The sequence below is a fragment of the Rhipicephalus sanguineus genome, chromosome 1 (assembly GCF_013339695.2).
Source record: "Rhipicephalus sanguineus isolate Rsan-2018 chromosome 1, BIME_Rsan_1.4, whole genome shotgun sequence".
Taxonomy (NCBI): Eukaryota; Metazoa; Arthropoda; class Arachnida; order Ixodida; family Ixodidae; genus Rhipicephalus; species Rhipicephalus sanguineus.
This window is the reverse complement of record NC_051176.1, coordinates 256381038-256396127: the sequence shown is the minus strand read 5'-3', so window position 1 is coordinate 256396127 and position 15090 is coordinate 256381038. Positions and strand designations below refer to the sequence as shown.

At 47.9% G+C, this 15090-nt stretch overlaps 2 protein-coding genes across 3 annotated transcripts in view; one reads left to right on the top strand and one right to left on the bottom strand.

Annotated features, from left to right (window-relative positions):
• LOC119378497 (calbindin-32) overlaps positions 1-15090 on the top strand; it is a 194508-nt gene that overhangs the window by 118238 nt on the left and 61180 nt on the right. For both annotated transcript variants that reach the window (XM_037647614.2, XM_037647620.2), the window contains exon 2: positions 12362-12447. In XM_037647614.2, the coding sequence (XP_037503542.1) occupies positions 12362-12447 (86 nt within the window). The remainder of the gene's footprint in view (positions 1-12361; positions 12448-15090) is intronic.
• Positions 9390-10091, bottom strand: LOC125756594 (programmed cell death protein 6-like). The gene has a single exon (XM_049411486.1). It carries the CDS (start codon positions 10006-10008, stop codon positions 9478-9480), a length of 531 nt encoding a protein of 176 aa, XP_049267443.1. The 5' UTR covers positions 10009-10091; the 3' UTR covers positions 9390-9477.

Below are 15090 nucleotides of genomic sequence, written 5' to 3'. Positions count from 1 at the left end.
AGCAGCGCATGGAGTAGTATAACGAAAAGAAAAACAAAGAAAGAAAAACGAGAGTTCAGTCAAGCGGAGGACAACGTTAGGAGGATTCGAACATAAGGATCACGCGGGGGCTGAAGTGATTATCTCTCGAATGGGGCCGATGGGGGCGGAATCACTCATTGTGCCCGTGGGTCCTTAAATATAATAGTGCAAATGCGAACTTTGAAATTAAGAACGTCTCTTGAGCGTCAAGGCGATGTAAGTTTTTAAGTCGGTTCCTGGCATCAGGGACTGCGTGCCACAGCGGAAAAGCCGCAGACTTACAACAACTTTGGAACTACGGCTGGAAGTTATCCGATCGAAACAAAGGACACCCGCTCAATAAACGCACCGCCGACAGCGCGCATACGCGGCGTGGAAGGCTTCCCAGGCGCAAATATTCCGGAACGAACGGGCCGGCGTCGACCGTACACGCGCTTATAAGCAGGTCGAAGCCCGATCAGAAGATGCAGCGCACAGCGAGAAAGTGCAAAATCCTCGCAGGCGTGGTGTGTGTTCTTTGTCACGGGTGAAATCAGCCGACGCGCGCCTTGAATCGATATCTGTTCAGCCCGTGCGAAAGGCCCACTCCTCGCGGTCACGCGTTTTTGTTTCGCGGGGCCTGCATAACGGGAGCCACAGTGTCGCCGCCTCGCACTTTCTTCGCCGAAAGTTCGACGCGCAGAAGACGATAGGCAGCGGCGGTGCCGCCTGCGTTTGTTCGCGGCTTTCCCCGAGTTGGGGTGCGTTTTCGCCGGTGAAAAGGTGGGAAGGGTTGAGCCTTGTTTAGCATCGTATTGCGAAGCATGCGAAGGGGTTGTGACGCTTGCTCTTCTCTTCCTTCGCCGACCACGGTGCGCGCCCGTTTCGTGAGAAACCGGTATAAAGCGGGATCAGAAAAGGTCGCGAAGTATATATATATACGCGATGTATTTGTAAAACGTCACGAGTGCGTCGAAAATTTTTAACTTGTAAAAGAGCCACATTCGTGTGCCAACACCTGGTTTCTACATCGAGCCAATCATAAAAAAAAGAGCAGTGTCATGTAGCTCACTGAGTTTAGGTTTATCTTTATTCTTTCTCGCGACTTCTGCGAGACCCCGCTAAGCCCACTCATTTTGTGTCCTAGTAAAGCTGAATAAAACAAAGCACTATCAACCCCATGAGACGACTCCTGAACTGCATTAACATAGTGCCCTTCTCTGTCTCTCCTTTATACGGTGGAGGCGGTCTGCTGTATTTTCCTACGGACTTTTTACATTTACTTATTCTTTCCTGTCTCGCTTATATCTTACGTGCCTGCGCGAGAAAGCCAGAAAGTCTTACTTTCAAATATTGTGTTACACGAGGCAGGAATAGATTTTTTTAGATGCGAAGTATCTTAAGGCGGAGCTCAATCCGGTGGTGGTGGTGGTGGTGGTGGTGGTGGTGGTGTGCGGCGTGACCACCCTTACTGCGCATGCGCATACCCTCTCCACACACCTCCTCTCCACTCACCCTCTCCCCTTCCCCTCTCCACTTTCCCTCTCCACTTTCCCTCTCCCCTTCCCCTCTTCCCTTCTCCTCTCCATTTGATTCAGGAGGACTGAATCAAATCTTAATGTAAGCTAGAAGGTGTGCAGATATATATTGCGCAATTGGATGCTATGCGCAGCATGTTCACTTAGCTGGCTATACAGCAGCGCTCGTGTTTTGCAAAGCATCACCAGATGGGCCAACGTGTTCTAACGTGCATAGGAGACAGAGAGATGAAGCTGAAGAAAAGCAAGAAGGTTAAGCGGAACGAGCGGTTTGCTACACAGAAAACGGGGGGGGGGGGGGGGGTCGAAGATAGATAAGGAGGTGATCTGTGTTCACTGAGGGTACTGACATTGACAGCCAGCTACGGAAGCGCAGATACAAACATACAAACGCGCAACATACAAACATTTTCAAATCATTGCCGCCAGTTACAATGTATAGCCCGTTCTGGCTATAGCTTCCCGATCGCTATTTCTGCGAAAAAGGCTTCCTTCCGAACGATATCCGCGGATCTCGTTCGCGTCGGTCGTTTATCTTCGCATCGGACCCTCAAGCGACTTTCCATTACATGCGAGCCCGCCGTCCCGTCTTCTGGCAGCGGTTACGAGGCTCGCCCTTGGTACCGGTCCCGGGCGTAAACGACAACGCAAGCATGACATGTCGGCTCTGCATCACCAAACCGGCGGCCATTCGCTAGGTCGCTCAGCTTTTTCTTTGTTTTTGTTTTCTCCTTACTAAACGCGTTCTCTGTTCTATCGCTGATGGACAGGAGCGCTCGTCCAGAGAAGAGTGTAAATATGCCTCCCAAACCGTGTTCCTGGACAGCATACGCAAGCCGGTAAATTATGCCCTCAGCGGTGCGCAAGGCCTCGCACCGTACCGCGCGTGATATCAGCATCCGACAAAAATTACCTGTATGGTGGAAGCAAAATAAAAATTTAACTGCAGTATACGTTATTTGTGACTCGTTCGTATACGTACCCCTACACCGCTGTCAACCTATACGCGTGGAGAATAAACTGTTAGGACCATGTGTTTATTTTTATTTTTATTCTGTCTTAGGGTAGCCAAGGCGTCATGGTAACCAGAATAATAGATACTTGTATCGATGGTTTAGCCCGAACACTCAACCAGGCACGAGTGTTGCTGTTGCTATTCAGGTTACCTAAGTACAGTTGTGTGTTTTTGCCACCAAACGCGCGTATATGTCGAGCTGTTGCCATATCTTCACAGAAATAGCTACGTATTTGCTGCCATTCTGACTTATTCACGTTTCCTTGCATTATATTATCTAAGGTATTATTATTATTATTATTATTATTATTATTATTATTATTATTATTATTATTATTATTATTATTATTATTATTATTATTATTTGTTCCTAACAACTCTTATACGGAAAAGGCTAGTCTTTCAGGAGCGAACAGAAGGGTAGATCTGCAAGAGGACAGACTTTTGAAAAGGGTTTGCCTACGCAACTTGCCGCACGAGAAGCAAGAGAGGCGCGCTGACTACGTCTGTTCCTTTTTTTTTTTTTTTACGCATCTCGTATTCAGCGTGCAATGGGGCGCGCATGGTAGCATCTCTCTCTTTATATATTTTGCATTATGCGTTTCTTTATGCGTTTCACACATGGTCCACTCGCTGCGTGGAGTAGCCGTAGTCGGTCTACTGACGGGCAACCTCTAGCGCGTCCCTACAGGATCGTATCGGCTCGCCGTTGTATTCTCGAATCTTCCAGAGTGACAAAGACGAGGCACCCAATGATGATGATTATGTGCTGATGAAGGTGAGGACAGTGGCCTATCCACTATAGCGTGTCTGTGCCATTACATAAGAGTCACCATCATCATTATCATAATGAACCTCAATAATCTCTGGTTTGCTGGAAAAAATCCCCAACTTCGTATATTTGTGGTTGGTTTTCCAGCGGCGGTGCTCTAATATATCGTGATTTATGATTGCGGTATGCCAGCAGGATGAACGAGGACAAGAGCTTAAAAAACACCGGGCGTGCGCTTGACCTTTGTGTACGTCACGCTCACCTCCCGCGGTAGACCGTGCAATAGAAATGCGATCTATTACGGCCCAACTTCCGACTCGTCCAATTCACTCTTCCCTGCTTACGTGATTTCAATCGCCGCCGCTTGTTGGCACATGGTAGTGGGCAGAGGATTTTTTATCGTACCGCCGGTAATAAGGATTTACGGACCAGTTTTAGAGCGTGTACAAAATATTGCACCTAGATACGTTAAAAATACACATACTAAAATATAAAAAAACGCCAGGCCTGCGCAGAAATCGCAGCACCGTCACTGCGAAAGCTGGAAGAGCAGCATTTCTAGAGCCCGTTGTAAACTCGCCTGGGGCTACTAATACAAGTACCACGGCCGCTGGATTGAAAAAGCGCACGCGCTCTTTCATTCAGCGGCCGTGCAAGTACACTAGCAAGGTACCCACTACGCCATAAAAATCATAATTTTTGTGAAGTTGGGAAGCACCCACCAGGCCATTATTCGTCATTCTGCGGAGAAGTGAGGTACCAGCTACACATCAATAAGGCATTATGTGCACTTTGTTGATGCGACGGCTGATGATGATGAAGAATTATGGCTGAGCCCTTTGTAATGGGTTGATAGCTTTAAACGACCCACTAGTTATGTAATTCGCATTGTATGACGCCCGGTCGTTATTTCACTCTCCCAACGCGCTATATAATATATCTTAACGTGAGAAAAAGAGAGAGAGAGGGAAAGAACTTTATTGAGACCCTGAGGGAATGGATCAGGGGGGCCTTATGGGCTTCCTTGGCAACCAATACAAGTGCACTTGCTGGGAATCCACTGCACTATAAATCATCATAATTTTTGCGAAATAGGGAAGCAGCCACTATGCCACTTTTCGTCATTCTGCGGAGAACCGTGGTACCCTCTAAACACCTGTAACGCATTGTGTGTACTTTGTTGATGCTGTGCCTAATGACGATGAAGAATTATGGCAGAGCACTTTGGGTTGGAAGCATTCAACAACCCACTCGCTGCGCAATTCGCATTGTGTGACGCCTGGTTACAGAATTCGCATTGTGTGACACCTGGTTGTTATTTTACTCTTCTACCACACTATATTACATATGTTAATGCGGTTCCTTCCCTACACGAAGCCTGGACAGGGTCTTTTTGCAAAGGAGTTTCAAGCACCGGCATGAATCTGTGGTAGAATACTGGGCTTCCACGCAGAGGGCCCAGGTTCGTACCTCGTTCCATCCTCAATATTTTTTCCCATTTCGGTTTTTTTTTTTGTTATTTCGCGCGAAAGCGGTTACGGACACCGGCGGCGGACAACTACGGCGCCAAAGACGGCCGTTGATGTGATCTCATAACAGTTTTCGCTGTAAAAGTTTTCTTTCCGATCAGCGCGGCAGCAGTTCACCCTAACTGCTTGGAATGCCGGGAAAAGCGTAATTCGAATTCATTCAGTCTTCGCTAACCACAACGTTTTGGACGGTTGTATTTATCAAAGAAAAGCGCAGAACTTTGCGAAAAGCCGCATGGCCTGCGACATGGGCTCTAATTTAGAGAACGGTTAAAGTGACTGGGAAATTTCCTTTCACCTTTATTAAAGTGAGTGGAATATTTTGTGTGTTTTTTTTTTGCCTTCCTACAGAGAAAAATAATAAGTTTACCTTTTTCACGAACTGCAATGTTTAACCAAACGTAGAAGAAAAGGCGGAACTGGCCAGCATCTGTTTCTGCTGCAGCATGCATCAACACCCTATTCCAGATATTGACATTATGCTTGGCTTAATTTCCAAGAATACATCTTTAAGAAATAACCAGATACTGCAGAAAGGCGGCTGTGGCTGTCCTGCACCTGATAACCATGTATTTCTTGAAGTGGCAGTCACTGGCGTCGGCAATGGCAGTGATGATAGGCCCTGTAAAAAGTGAAACTGAGTCGACGTAATGCCACGTACCTATATATAGCTGTCTAACAGGCGCAGAATTTATTTATTTATTTTTCGTACCTCAAGGGTCCCGAGGGACATTACATGAGGGGTGGGCAAGAGAAGAAGAGCGAGAGAAAAAGAAGAAAGACTGCAGTAGTTCACAGTTAAAATGATGACAAATGGTTCTTTACGGCACTTTTAAATTGAGCAACGTTACACATAAGTCGCCGACATAAGTCGTCTGGCCCACGACTAAAGTCGTGGGCCAGACGACTTATGTAAAGGACTCGAAGGAATTTTCCTCGCTCTGGGCTAGAACTTGAGTGAACGCAGACTAGCCACAAACGCAGCGCGTGTCAGCGACCAGTTTGCGACAACAGCTGTTTAATGCTATACGCAACTAAAATGAAACATCATTACACTGAGCGCAAAGCAATCTCGAAGCCGGGCTTGTTTCTCGTTTCGTCGTTTTCCTTACCCGTGCCACTGAACGACGTTTAAAAGAAACCAGTGCGAAGAGATGATCTCATAACTAAAATAACTGCAGCAGCAGCGGGCTTTTATTGCTAAAATGCCTCTCGAGCTACGACGTCAGCCAATCGTCTCTGCGGCTTATGCCTTTTACGCGTAACTTAAACTTGCTATTTTTTTTTTCAGCCGGAACGATCGCGTTCGAGGGTGGTCTTTTGTATAGCACGAAGCTTTCCCTATCGTATTATTCTACTGAGTAGATAGGCACGTCACGTCGAGCAGTTGCTATCCGGTCACGGATTCCGCCGACCGATAATAAAGTTTTTTGCGATTCCCGGGAAAAATTGAAAGCTGTGCACAAAGCCACGAAGAGCACGAGATATTCTACATGCAACCATTAAAATTTTCCCAGAAGCTTTCGCAAAGAGAGGTTTAACGAAGAGCGTTAACAGCCAGGATATATGTGCAGGGTTTCTTCCCGGGCAGCCACTTTTTTTTCTCCACTTCCCTCGCGTAGCTCTTATTTCCTTTTGCAATGCCAAAGAGCCCCTCCGACTACAGATTATAAAATTTCCCGGGCCAACTTGGTCGAGACTGGATAACGAAACATTGGGCCCGTGGAATCAGAGCGCCTCGAAAAGGGGGCGGCTACAGAGAAGGCGGCGAGTCGAAATGAGAAGCGATCGGCAAGCGGCGCACGTCGTCTTCTCGCCCAATGTCCCGCTGCCGCTCACTCCGTCGCGCCACTTCTCGTCCTACGATCGGCTTACTTCCGCTCGTGGAAGAACTTCGGCAAAACGGCTACAAAATGCCAGCACGTTGCGTACCGCCTACAAAGCGTGACTCTTTCGAGCGAACACGAGAAGCGTAACAAGCAATTTTCTCTTTGGTTTAAGTGAACTTTGCTTCGATTCTCGATTTTCTCTACAGGGCAGTCTTTTCCGTTACCGGTGACGGTCTTAGCCTATGATAGTTCTAAATGCTCTAAATGCGCGACATAGCTCTAAATGCGCGGTGTGCACCCGCGATCATTAGTGCGATATCGGAAGGCAACCCCATAACTTTTTTTCAACGACGGAGTGCCGAATGGCGTGATGACAGCTCCTGGGGCCCAATTCAGTGTTTGGTACCGTTTGTAAATGGTCCTTGCCATTGATCAACTAAGCCATGGATCAACTAAGTTTGGTACTCGCTCTTTACGAAACAACGACCTTTTGGTAGTGCGGGCACTGAAGCATTTGCAGGCATACTTCCAAAACCAACGGGCGCACGGCGGTCACTGCCGGGAACAAGCTTCGGCCGTACTCACCATGTCCTTTGTATCAAGGCTGCACGTGATAATTGCCACACCTCCCACTGCCTTCCGAGAGCGAGCGCATTACTCGCACTCAAAGAAAAAAAAAGAGTCATTTGACTGTCTTTTGTGAATTCTTACTTGCCACGTATGTGACTTTCTTTCAAGAGACACGTGAACTCTTTTTGGGATCCTTATCCTCTCTTTGGATAATCGTGGGACCCATGAGAGAGTTAACGTGTCGCTTTAAAGAGAGAACCTAACCTAACCTAACCTAACCTAACATAGGAGCCATTCATTGTTGTGTTTAACTGTAGCGTAGTAGTTATTACGCAAACTTGGACGCGTAATTCGAAGGTTGTGGGTTCAGATCCCACCGACGAAAAGGATGATCTTTCGACCACTTTAATTCCTTTTAATTTACGTAATAATTGCTACGCTACAGTTAAAGACAACAATTAGTGGCTGCTATGCTTTCCTTGACCTTTCCGGTGGATTGATTTGGTTGTCCTAGGAAGAAACGAGCCTCTTGGAAAAAAATTCCTCTTCAATCGCTCTTTAAAGAGATTCGTATACGTGGCAAGTCAGGACTCATCGAAAAGGGTAACACATACCTTTTTTTTTCTTAGAGTGCGGAACATGCGTGCTAATGTTCCTCATCAAGCTAACGCCAGCGATAAGTTCTCCCAGAAAGCGCCTGTCCACTTGAAACTGTCCTTATCTAGCACGATTCAAGTGCAAAAATTAAGTGCACCTTCAACAGACTTCACGTCGTGAAGGCTGATTAAACAGCGGAGTTGGTAGCATCAGTTTAAGCTTGGTCATTGCCCAACATTCCAGAACTAATGCTAGGCGATGCGAGGCGAACATTCCAGAACGAATGCGAGACCCTCGGCTTTGCCAGTGGTTATAAGCCGGTCCTCTCCACACCACCTGATGCGCTCCCGCCATAGCTTCGCCTTTGCTCTCCTCCTCTTTACCCCTCTCCACGTAGCTACCCTTTCTATACCAGGCTCAACTCGCTACACTAGGCTTCCCTCTCACCCACTTAGCTTTACCCATGCTCTCCCTCTCGTCAGGTTTCGCTCTCGCAGCTGGTCTAGAAAGCGCGGACGACGGATCCCCAGGGATTTACCTCGGCCTTAAACAGCTCAGCTGTCAAATTTTTAATCTGCTTGTAACAGCTCAAAAACTTACAAGTAATGTTCCCTGTCCAGGTGACCAAGTGAATTAACTTTACTGACTTCATTAATGAACATCAATGTAGAAAAAAACACTCGCTTGTGAGAGTTTTCGAGCAACGGAATGAACCCGATTTGTATTTTTAACAATGTTCAAATAAAGGGCGTGCATCTGCGGCTTCTCCACGAAAAACAAACAGACCCGCAGCAAAAAAAAAAAAAAAAGAAAGAGAAAGCCGCTAAAAGAGACGCACGCGAAGTTCTATAAGTGCTCGCAATAAGTTCTGTTCACGCTTACAGGCAAGGTAACAGCAACAACAAAAAATGTGCTAAGTCCTGCTATATGTGTTTCCATTCGGTAAACTTGGTGCAAGCAGCTCTCAGAACTATGTGCGTCAGAAGGAAGCTTTCTCAGGGAGGTAAGCCGACAGCAAAGAAGCGAGAGATTTCCCGCTTGCCATTGCCAACAGATGTTTGAGCTCCGAGTTTCGCGGGCTCGCGTTTACCTGCGTGTTTTCCTAAGATCTGTATAAATAGAAGTGCCCGCATATGAACGGTATAAAAAAGTGTAAGGCAATGCATATGGTCTTCTTAGGTGGCATTAAAGGCTCAAATATCTAGTACATGATGGCACATTTAGCACCGAGAGTATTGCAGAGAGAGGGCTTAGTTTGCGACTCAACCTGTTATAGTCAACCACCCACAGAGAAGACCTCCCACAGTAAGCATTGCATATGGTCTCAGGAAAGTTCTAGAAGGAATTCTACGTAAACAAAGAATACCACTGTGCAAAGACGTTATAAGTCCTACGTATATCTCGAGCTCAGCAAGTGAGAGAAGCGGCACATGGCGATTTTTCTATAGCGATAGCTTACTAGCTGCGCTTGTAATCGCAAGTACGAGGTATAAAAGTGACTTCTGGGTGTTGTTTGGGGCTACTAAAGAAAGAGAACAGTTACCGGTTGGACATGTTGTATTGTCGCAGCGAGAATTTTGAGAAGCGTTCCCGACGGGACGGCGCGGGAATTTTCCGGGAGGCAGTGTTAGGCGAGCACCTGGATGAGCATGACCAGGTACTCCTCGAAGCGGACATTGACCACGCCGGTCTTCTGGCGGTCGTAGCGCCGGAACGCGTCCGTGGCACTCTTGATGTACATGCAGGCCTGGATGAACTCGTCAAAGTAGACCTTCCCCCCTCGCACGAAGCGGCGCTGCAGCAACGAGTAGAAGCGGTCCGAGAGCGTCTGGTTGCACTCCTTGAGCGCGGTAATCATGTTGGCGGGATCGATGGTGCCTCCGTTGTTTGGGTCATGGTGGCGGAACGCGCTCGACCATTCCGTCACGTAGCGGTACAGCTCGCTGAACTCGTCGAAGTTGATGGTGCCGTCGTGGTTCCGGTCGAAGAGGTTCACGAGCATCTTGGCCGTCTCCATGTTGAAGGGCCGCCATGTGCCGGTCGACAGGGCCATCTGCAGCTCGCGGTAGTCGATCGCACCGTTGTGGCCCTGGTCGGCAGCCAGGAAGGTGCTGCGCAGGGTGACCTGGTTCAACGGTTGTCCGCCGATGTGCGCCATGCCTTCGTTGCCGGGATCCCGGGGATTCTGGCGTCCTCCGAGTTCTCTGGGGCTCGTGACCCCGTTCCCACGAGTGGAGAGCGCGGGTCGCGAGCAATACGCGCGATCGCAGCGCCAACATTTCTGCGCAGTATCCTCTTCGTCTTTTTCAGAACGCTTCTTTCTGCCTATTTTGCAAACGCCAGCCGCTCCGTCACGTGCGCTGGAAATAATCACCTCACACATAAAGCATGTTAATCAAAACATAACCATCATCGTTCACCCCAAAACGACGCAGACTCTTCAGCTCGTTTAATAACTTTCGTAACACGCAGTCAAGCTCATAATTACCATACCGCAAAATTGCGCTCTTCAGTCACGGAGCTAACTTTAATGCTCCATGTCCTTCAATGAGATTTTTTCTTCGTTTTCGTTCAAAATATTTCGTCGTTGCTCGGTTTAGCGCCTGGAATAAACTGCGTGAAGCACTGCAGAGCCACGCTTCGCGTTGGCGTACGCAGGAAGTGGAAAAATCCGAGCCGCGTTGCTGATGCAGCCTCTCTATAAGGCGCAGAAGCAGCTGCCGCGCGCCTTCCTTATCGGGCCATATATCACGCCGGCGTGGGAAAACATGAACTGCCTCTTTCAGTGGCGAAGTGTCCACCCAGCCTAAAGCCCGCGGCCCTCCCTCTTATAGACTGCGCGAGACTTTTCGGCCTTCCTCGCCTAATGCACCCGCACGTGCGCTGGCACCGCCCCCTCTCGTCATTTATGTACATACGCCAGCCCCTTGTATGCGCGATCGTACGCATTGGCGTCTTGCGCAATGCGGCACGACGTGCATAAAGAAGGAAAGGCAAGGTTGAGCTGAAGGCGCATTTGATTTACGAACGACGTGATGGCATTCCCATGGAACGGATCAGTCAGAATTTCGCCGCATTGGCTTAGGCCTTTATTTTCTTCTGCTTCCGACTTCCATATCGAGGTCACGAGTTCGAATCCGAACCACGGCAGCCACACTCCAATGAACGCGAATGTAATAACGTTCCTGCATCGTGCTTTGAACGCGCGACAGGACCCGCAGGCTAAGTGAGACTTAATCTCACTTAGTCTACAGCGTTTCTCATAGCATAAGATTTGATTTAAAAAGTTTTAACGAGTGTTTACATTTATGCAGCTATAGCAAGATTCGAAGTAAGACTTAAGAAATAAGTCTGCTCATTGACTTCTTTCGTTGGCGTATAATTGCATAATTTATTGTGTCTTTCTGCCTTAGAATGAAACGGATCACCGCGATGGGGACTGTGTTTTACACGAATATACGCGACGTAACTTTTCTGCGTGCTTGGTCGATCGTCTACGCGTGAGATGATCGACCAAGCACGCAGAAAAGTTACGTCGCGTATATTCGTGTAAAACAAAAGTTTGAGGCTCCTTGAATATCTCAGCATGAGCCAATTTATATATAAGGTTAGCGGCGCTACTAGGACTTTCGTCGTTTGCATGTAAACATTCCTATAGTTAGACCACCCAGGCTGCAGCTTCGTCAGAAAAGTTGGACCTTTTGGGTGGGTGGACCCGATTTCTGACAGCAAACACTAGGAGAGCACACACATAGGGAACCACTGTGTGCGATTGAAAATGAATTTGCTGGCAAGCTTTCAGAATATTTCAGGACTCGAAGCGAATGTCTGAACTATACAGCCAAACAGCTGGTCTGGAGGAAACATAAGCAAAACGCGCAGCAAGAAGCACTGCCATCAAAACGTAAGCTGAAAGACGAAAAGCTTCGCCTAAGGGCAAAAACTGTTGGGTCGCGCGCGGGAACACTCCCGTCAGACAGAGCAGATGCTAGACCTTTCCTCGGCGGCGCAAATATTGCAGCAGCTGCTTCGACCGCACGAAGGGGGAGGGGGGATTTCTACGCAGCCATATTAAAAATTGATTTTGAGTACAAAAGCACGAGACTCGCAGAAATGTTTGTGTGTACGCTTATGTATGAGGGCGGGGAGGGGTGACGCAGCTATAGAATATATTGTGTAAGCATCGCTTTCGTCATGTGACTGGGAGATACCCGAGAACGGAGTCCCGAGAAACATAAGAATCGGCTGGCTAAGAAAACAAGCCGCGCTCCTTGCGAGACTGGAAGGGGGGAAAAAAATTAAATTATTTGTAGCTCTCGTTTTCTTCTTCTCGTCGGCATCTTTTCTTTCCCCGTCCTTCTGTCTCTCTTGTCTCATTTTACCGATCTGTGTGCAAAACAAGGACAACGATCGATATTGATTGCTGACACAACTCTGGAGGCAGACAGCGTTCTTCTACGATTTGTCGCTGTCAACTAAACAGAGAATTCTCTTTCTTCTTGTGTTCGCAGGAAACGGCTTCATCGAAGGACGAGAGCTGGACAACTTTCTCCGCGAATTTGTTTCCAGCGTCAGTTTGTCCGATGTAGGACCAGAGGTAAGCCTTTCTTTCTTTCTTTCTTTCTTTCTTTCTTTCTTTCTTTCTTTCTTTCTTTCTTTCTTTCTTTCTTTCTTTCTTTCTTTCTTTCTTTCTTTCTTTCTTTCTTTCTTGTAAAACGCGTTTATTTTCTTCAAAGCCACATACAAGCAGGAAAGAACTGCTAGAAGATGAAAAAAAAAAGGACGGCGGAAGAAAAGTTGCTCTTTTCCAATTAGACGCTGTAGTCGGTGATCTATCGGAATCATTAAGAATGGCAACACATAGTCTTAAAAAAAGCATTAGAATACCTTGCGCCAATAGCCGCGGACACAGACGCACAGACTGGGCAGTAAAAAGAACGAGTCTTTCAGTGGGTCTCGCCAGGTCAAGTTGCAGCGACTGAGCATATCGTGACCTCAACAGCGTATACTATAGGCGCACATTCCAAGGCAGGCATAAATACGAAATAGCTGTGGGCAAGATACGTATCTTATACGTCCGGTGGTCGTCTTTTCTAACGGGCCCCCTTTTCATTTCTCCATTCTTTACGTCTTTCAATGGTTCAAACGGCGCTCGGGGTCCGCCGCGCCGACGTTATTACCGAGATCGGCCACTCGGCCCGACGGGTGATAAGAAAAGGAAAACGGAAGATAAAAATGGCAGGTTGCAGAATACGGGCGCGGCTCAGGTTTGGTTCGGGGTCTTCAAAAGAAGAATGGCGGTAAAGTAAGGAAGGGGCTATCGCGCACCGACGCCGGTGCGTTTTATTGTTGCAACGTCATCCCTTCAGCACGCGGTTTACAGAATTCAGGGGTCATGTTTTGTAAAGATGATTCCTGTATGCCATTCCTTCTTTGTTTATTGCCTCGAACGAAGTCGAGCATCGCCATCGCCGGCACTGGTCACTAGGCGAGATGAATGATAACAAATTGCTAGACTCGGAGGGGAAAAAACGCAAATAATTAAAAAAAAAAATTGTGAGCCATTCCACTCAGAGAAGGTGGATGACCAACGAAGCTTATTAAGTGCGTGACGCAGAGGTGACACAGAATTTCAAACCGCAGCCGATCACCTACCCTGCAAGTAAATTCGAAATGTCTGTCCAGAAAGTCCCTTTTGAATATAGCGCATGCTCTTTTAAAGCTTTCCATTTGAGCGGCGTGCGTCTTTTTGCCGCGACATGCGTCGCCTTGTGTGGCTTGCCGCACGTGCTTGGCGTTTCGTTCACGGTCTTAATTGCTGTTTGCCGCCCGTGTGTTCCTCTCTTCATTTTTAGTGGACCAGTGGTGAGTAGATGGTATTCCCCCAATTCCGGTGGCACATGCGTTTTGTCGGCGGACAATTTCTTCATTTTTTAGCGGACCAGAGTTGAATAGTGGGGCCGCGGACGACGCACATGCCCTAGCCATGCAGATCTTCGCTGTAAATACAAGGCCACTCACTGCTCGACAGAGAACAGTGTTCCCACATTGTTGTTTTTTAACACGAAAGTGTTTTATGCCGGGGTCCACCAAGTACATCCGTCACGGATATGACGTTATAAAATGGACGCCAACGGGTGAGAAAGAAAAAACCAAGAAAAATATACCCCGCTGGGAATCGAACCCACGACGTTGCGGCCGCGACGGCAAGCGCCGGACGCTCTACCGAGTAAGCTAACTCGGGAGATGCCAGACACGGCGCGAACGCGCCTTATATCTTTCACACATTCTCTTTCACGGCGGGCGGAGCGGGGCGGTGCCGCCGTCTGTGAGGTGTGAAAAGAAGTAATGCTTCACGATCGACACTTACTAGCGTTTCCTCCGAGATTGCACGCGATATCGGAGGTAATGGTTAAAGCGTCTCGATACCAGAGAGGTAGACTGGCCGCGCTGGCGTCGCCGAGGCACGCTTGACGCAGTTACGTTCTTTGCCTTTGGCTTCGTGTTAGCGTGCGTCGGCTCATCGGAGTAGTGCAGCTTCCACGTGCAGCAACGGGATTTCTCCGCGGCCGACTGCTTCAGTTGTGAGAGCACTGACTAACAAAACTGCTGCAGTATGCGTTGCAGAAAGGACGCGATTTCGACGGGCGAATGTCGTGCCTTGGTGGAGCGGGAGCCGCGCCTGCGAGACAGAGGCCAGCGGAACGCACGCGTTTGTGGCTCAGGCTACGAACCTCTACCTCCCGTGTTGCTGAAGCGCAGTGTGTGTTATGTATGCATGAGCACAGGCGTCGGCTACCCATTGCTAGAAAGCGCACACCGTGCCGTTTCTCTCCTTAATTGACGACGCTTTGAAGAAGCGCATACTGGGTACCAGTGTTGGTTATGAGCTTGTTGATATCATCCTTACGCGGGATTCACTATTCGTTGTGTCCAAATATATGTTCACATCGTCAGCTACCACAACGGTTTAATAATGATCATGGGCGTTAGTCGTCGCGATAGAGACATGCTGTCAACATGGGTCCATCCACGTCAAACGGTGCTATAGCTGCCAAACACGAATAGACATTGTACAAGCTCTCATATATCACTACCACGACCTGTTTTTTTTTTTATGTAGCGGCCGTGTCACTACACAATAAGCACTACTTCTGTGAAGACACGTTTAACTTTCGTGTTATACCGATTCCTATGACGGAGGGATCAGCCATGTTTTTTTTCTCTTATTTCATTCTCA

What these genes read in the sequence shown, in the direction of transcription:
- LOC125756594 (XM_049411486.1), bottom strand. Translation starts at nt 10,008, where the DNA reads ATGGCGCACATCGGCGGACAACCGTTGAACCAGGTCACCCTGCGCAGC.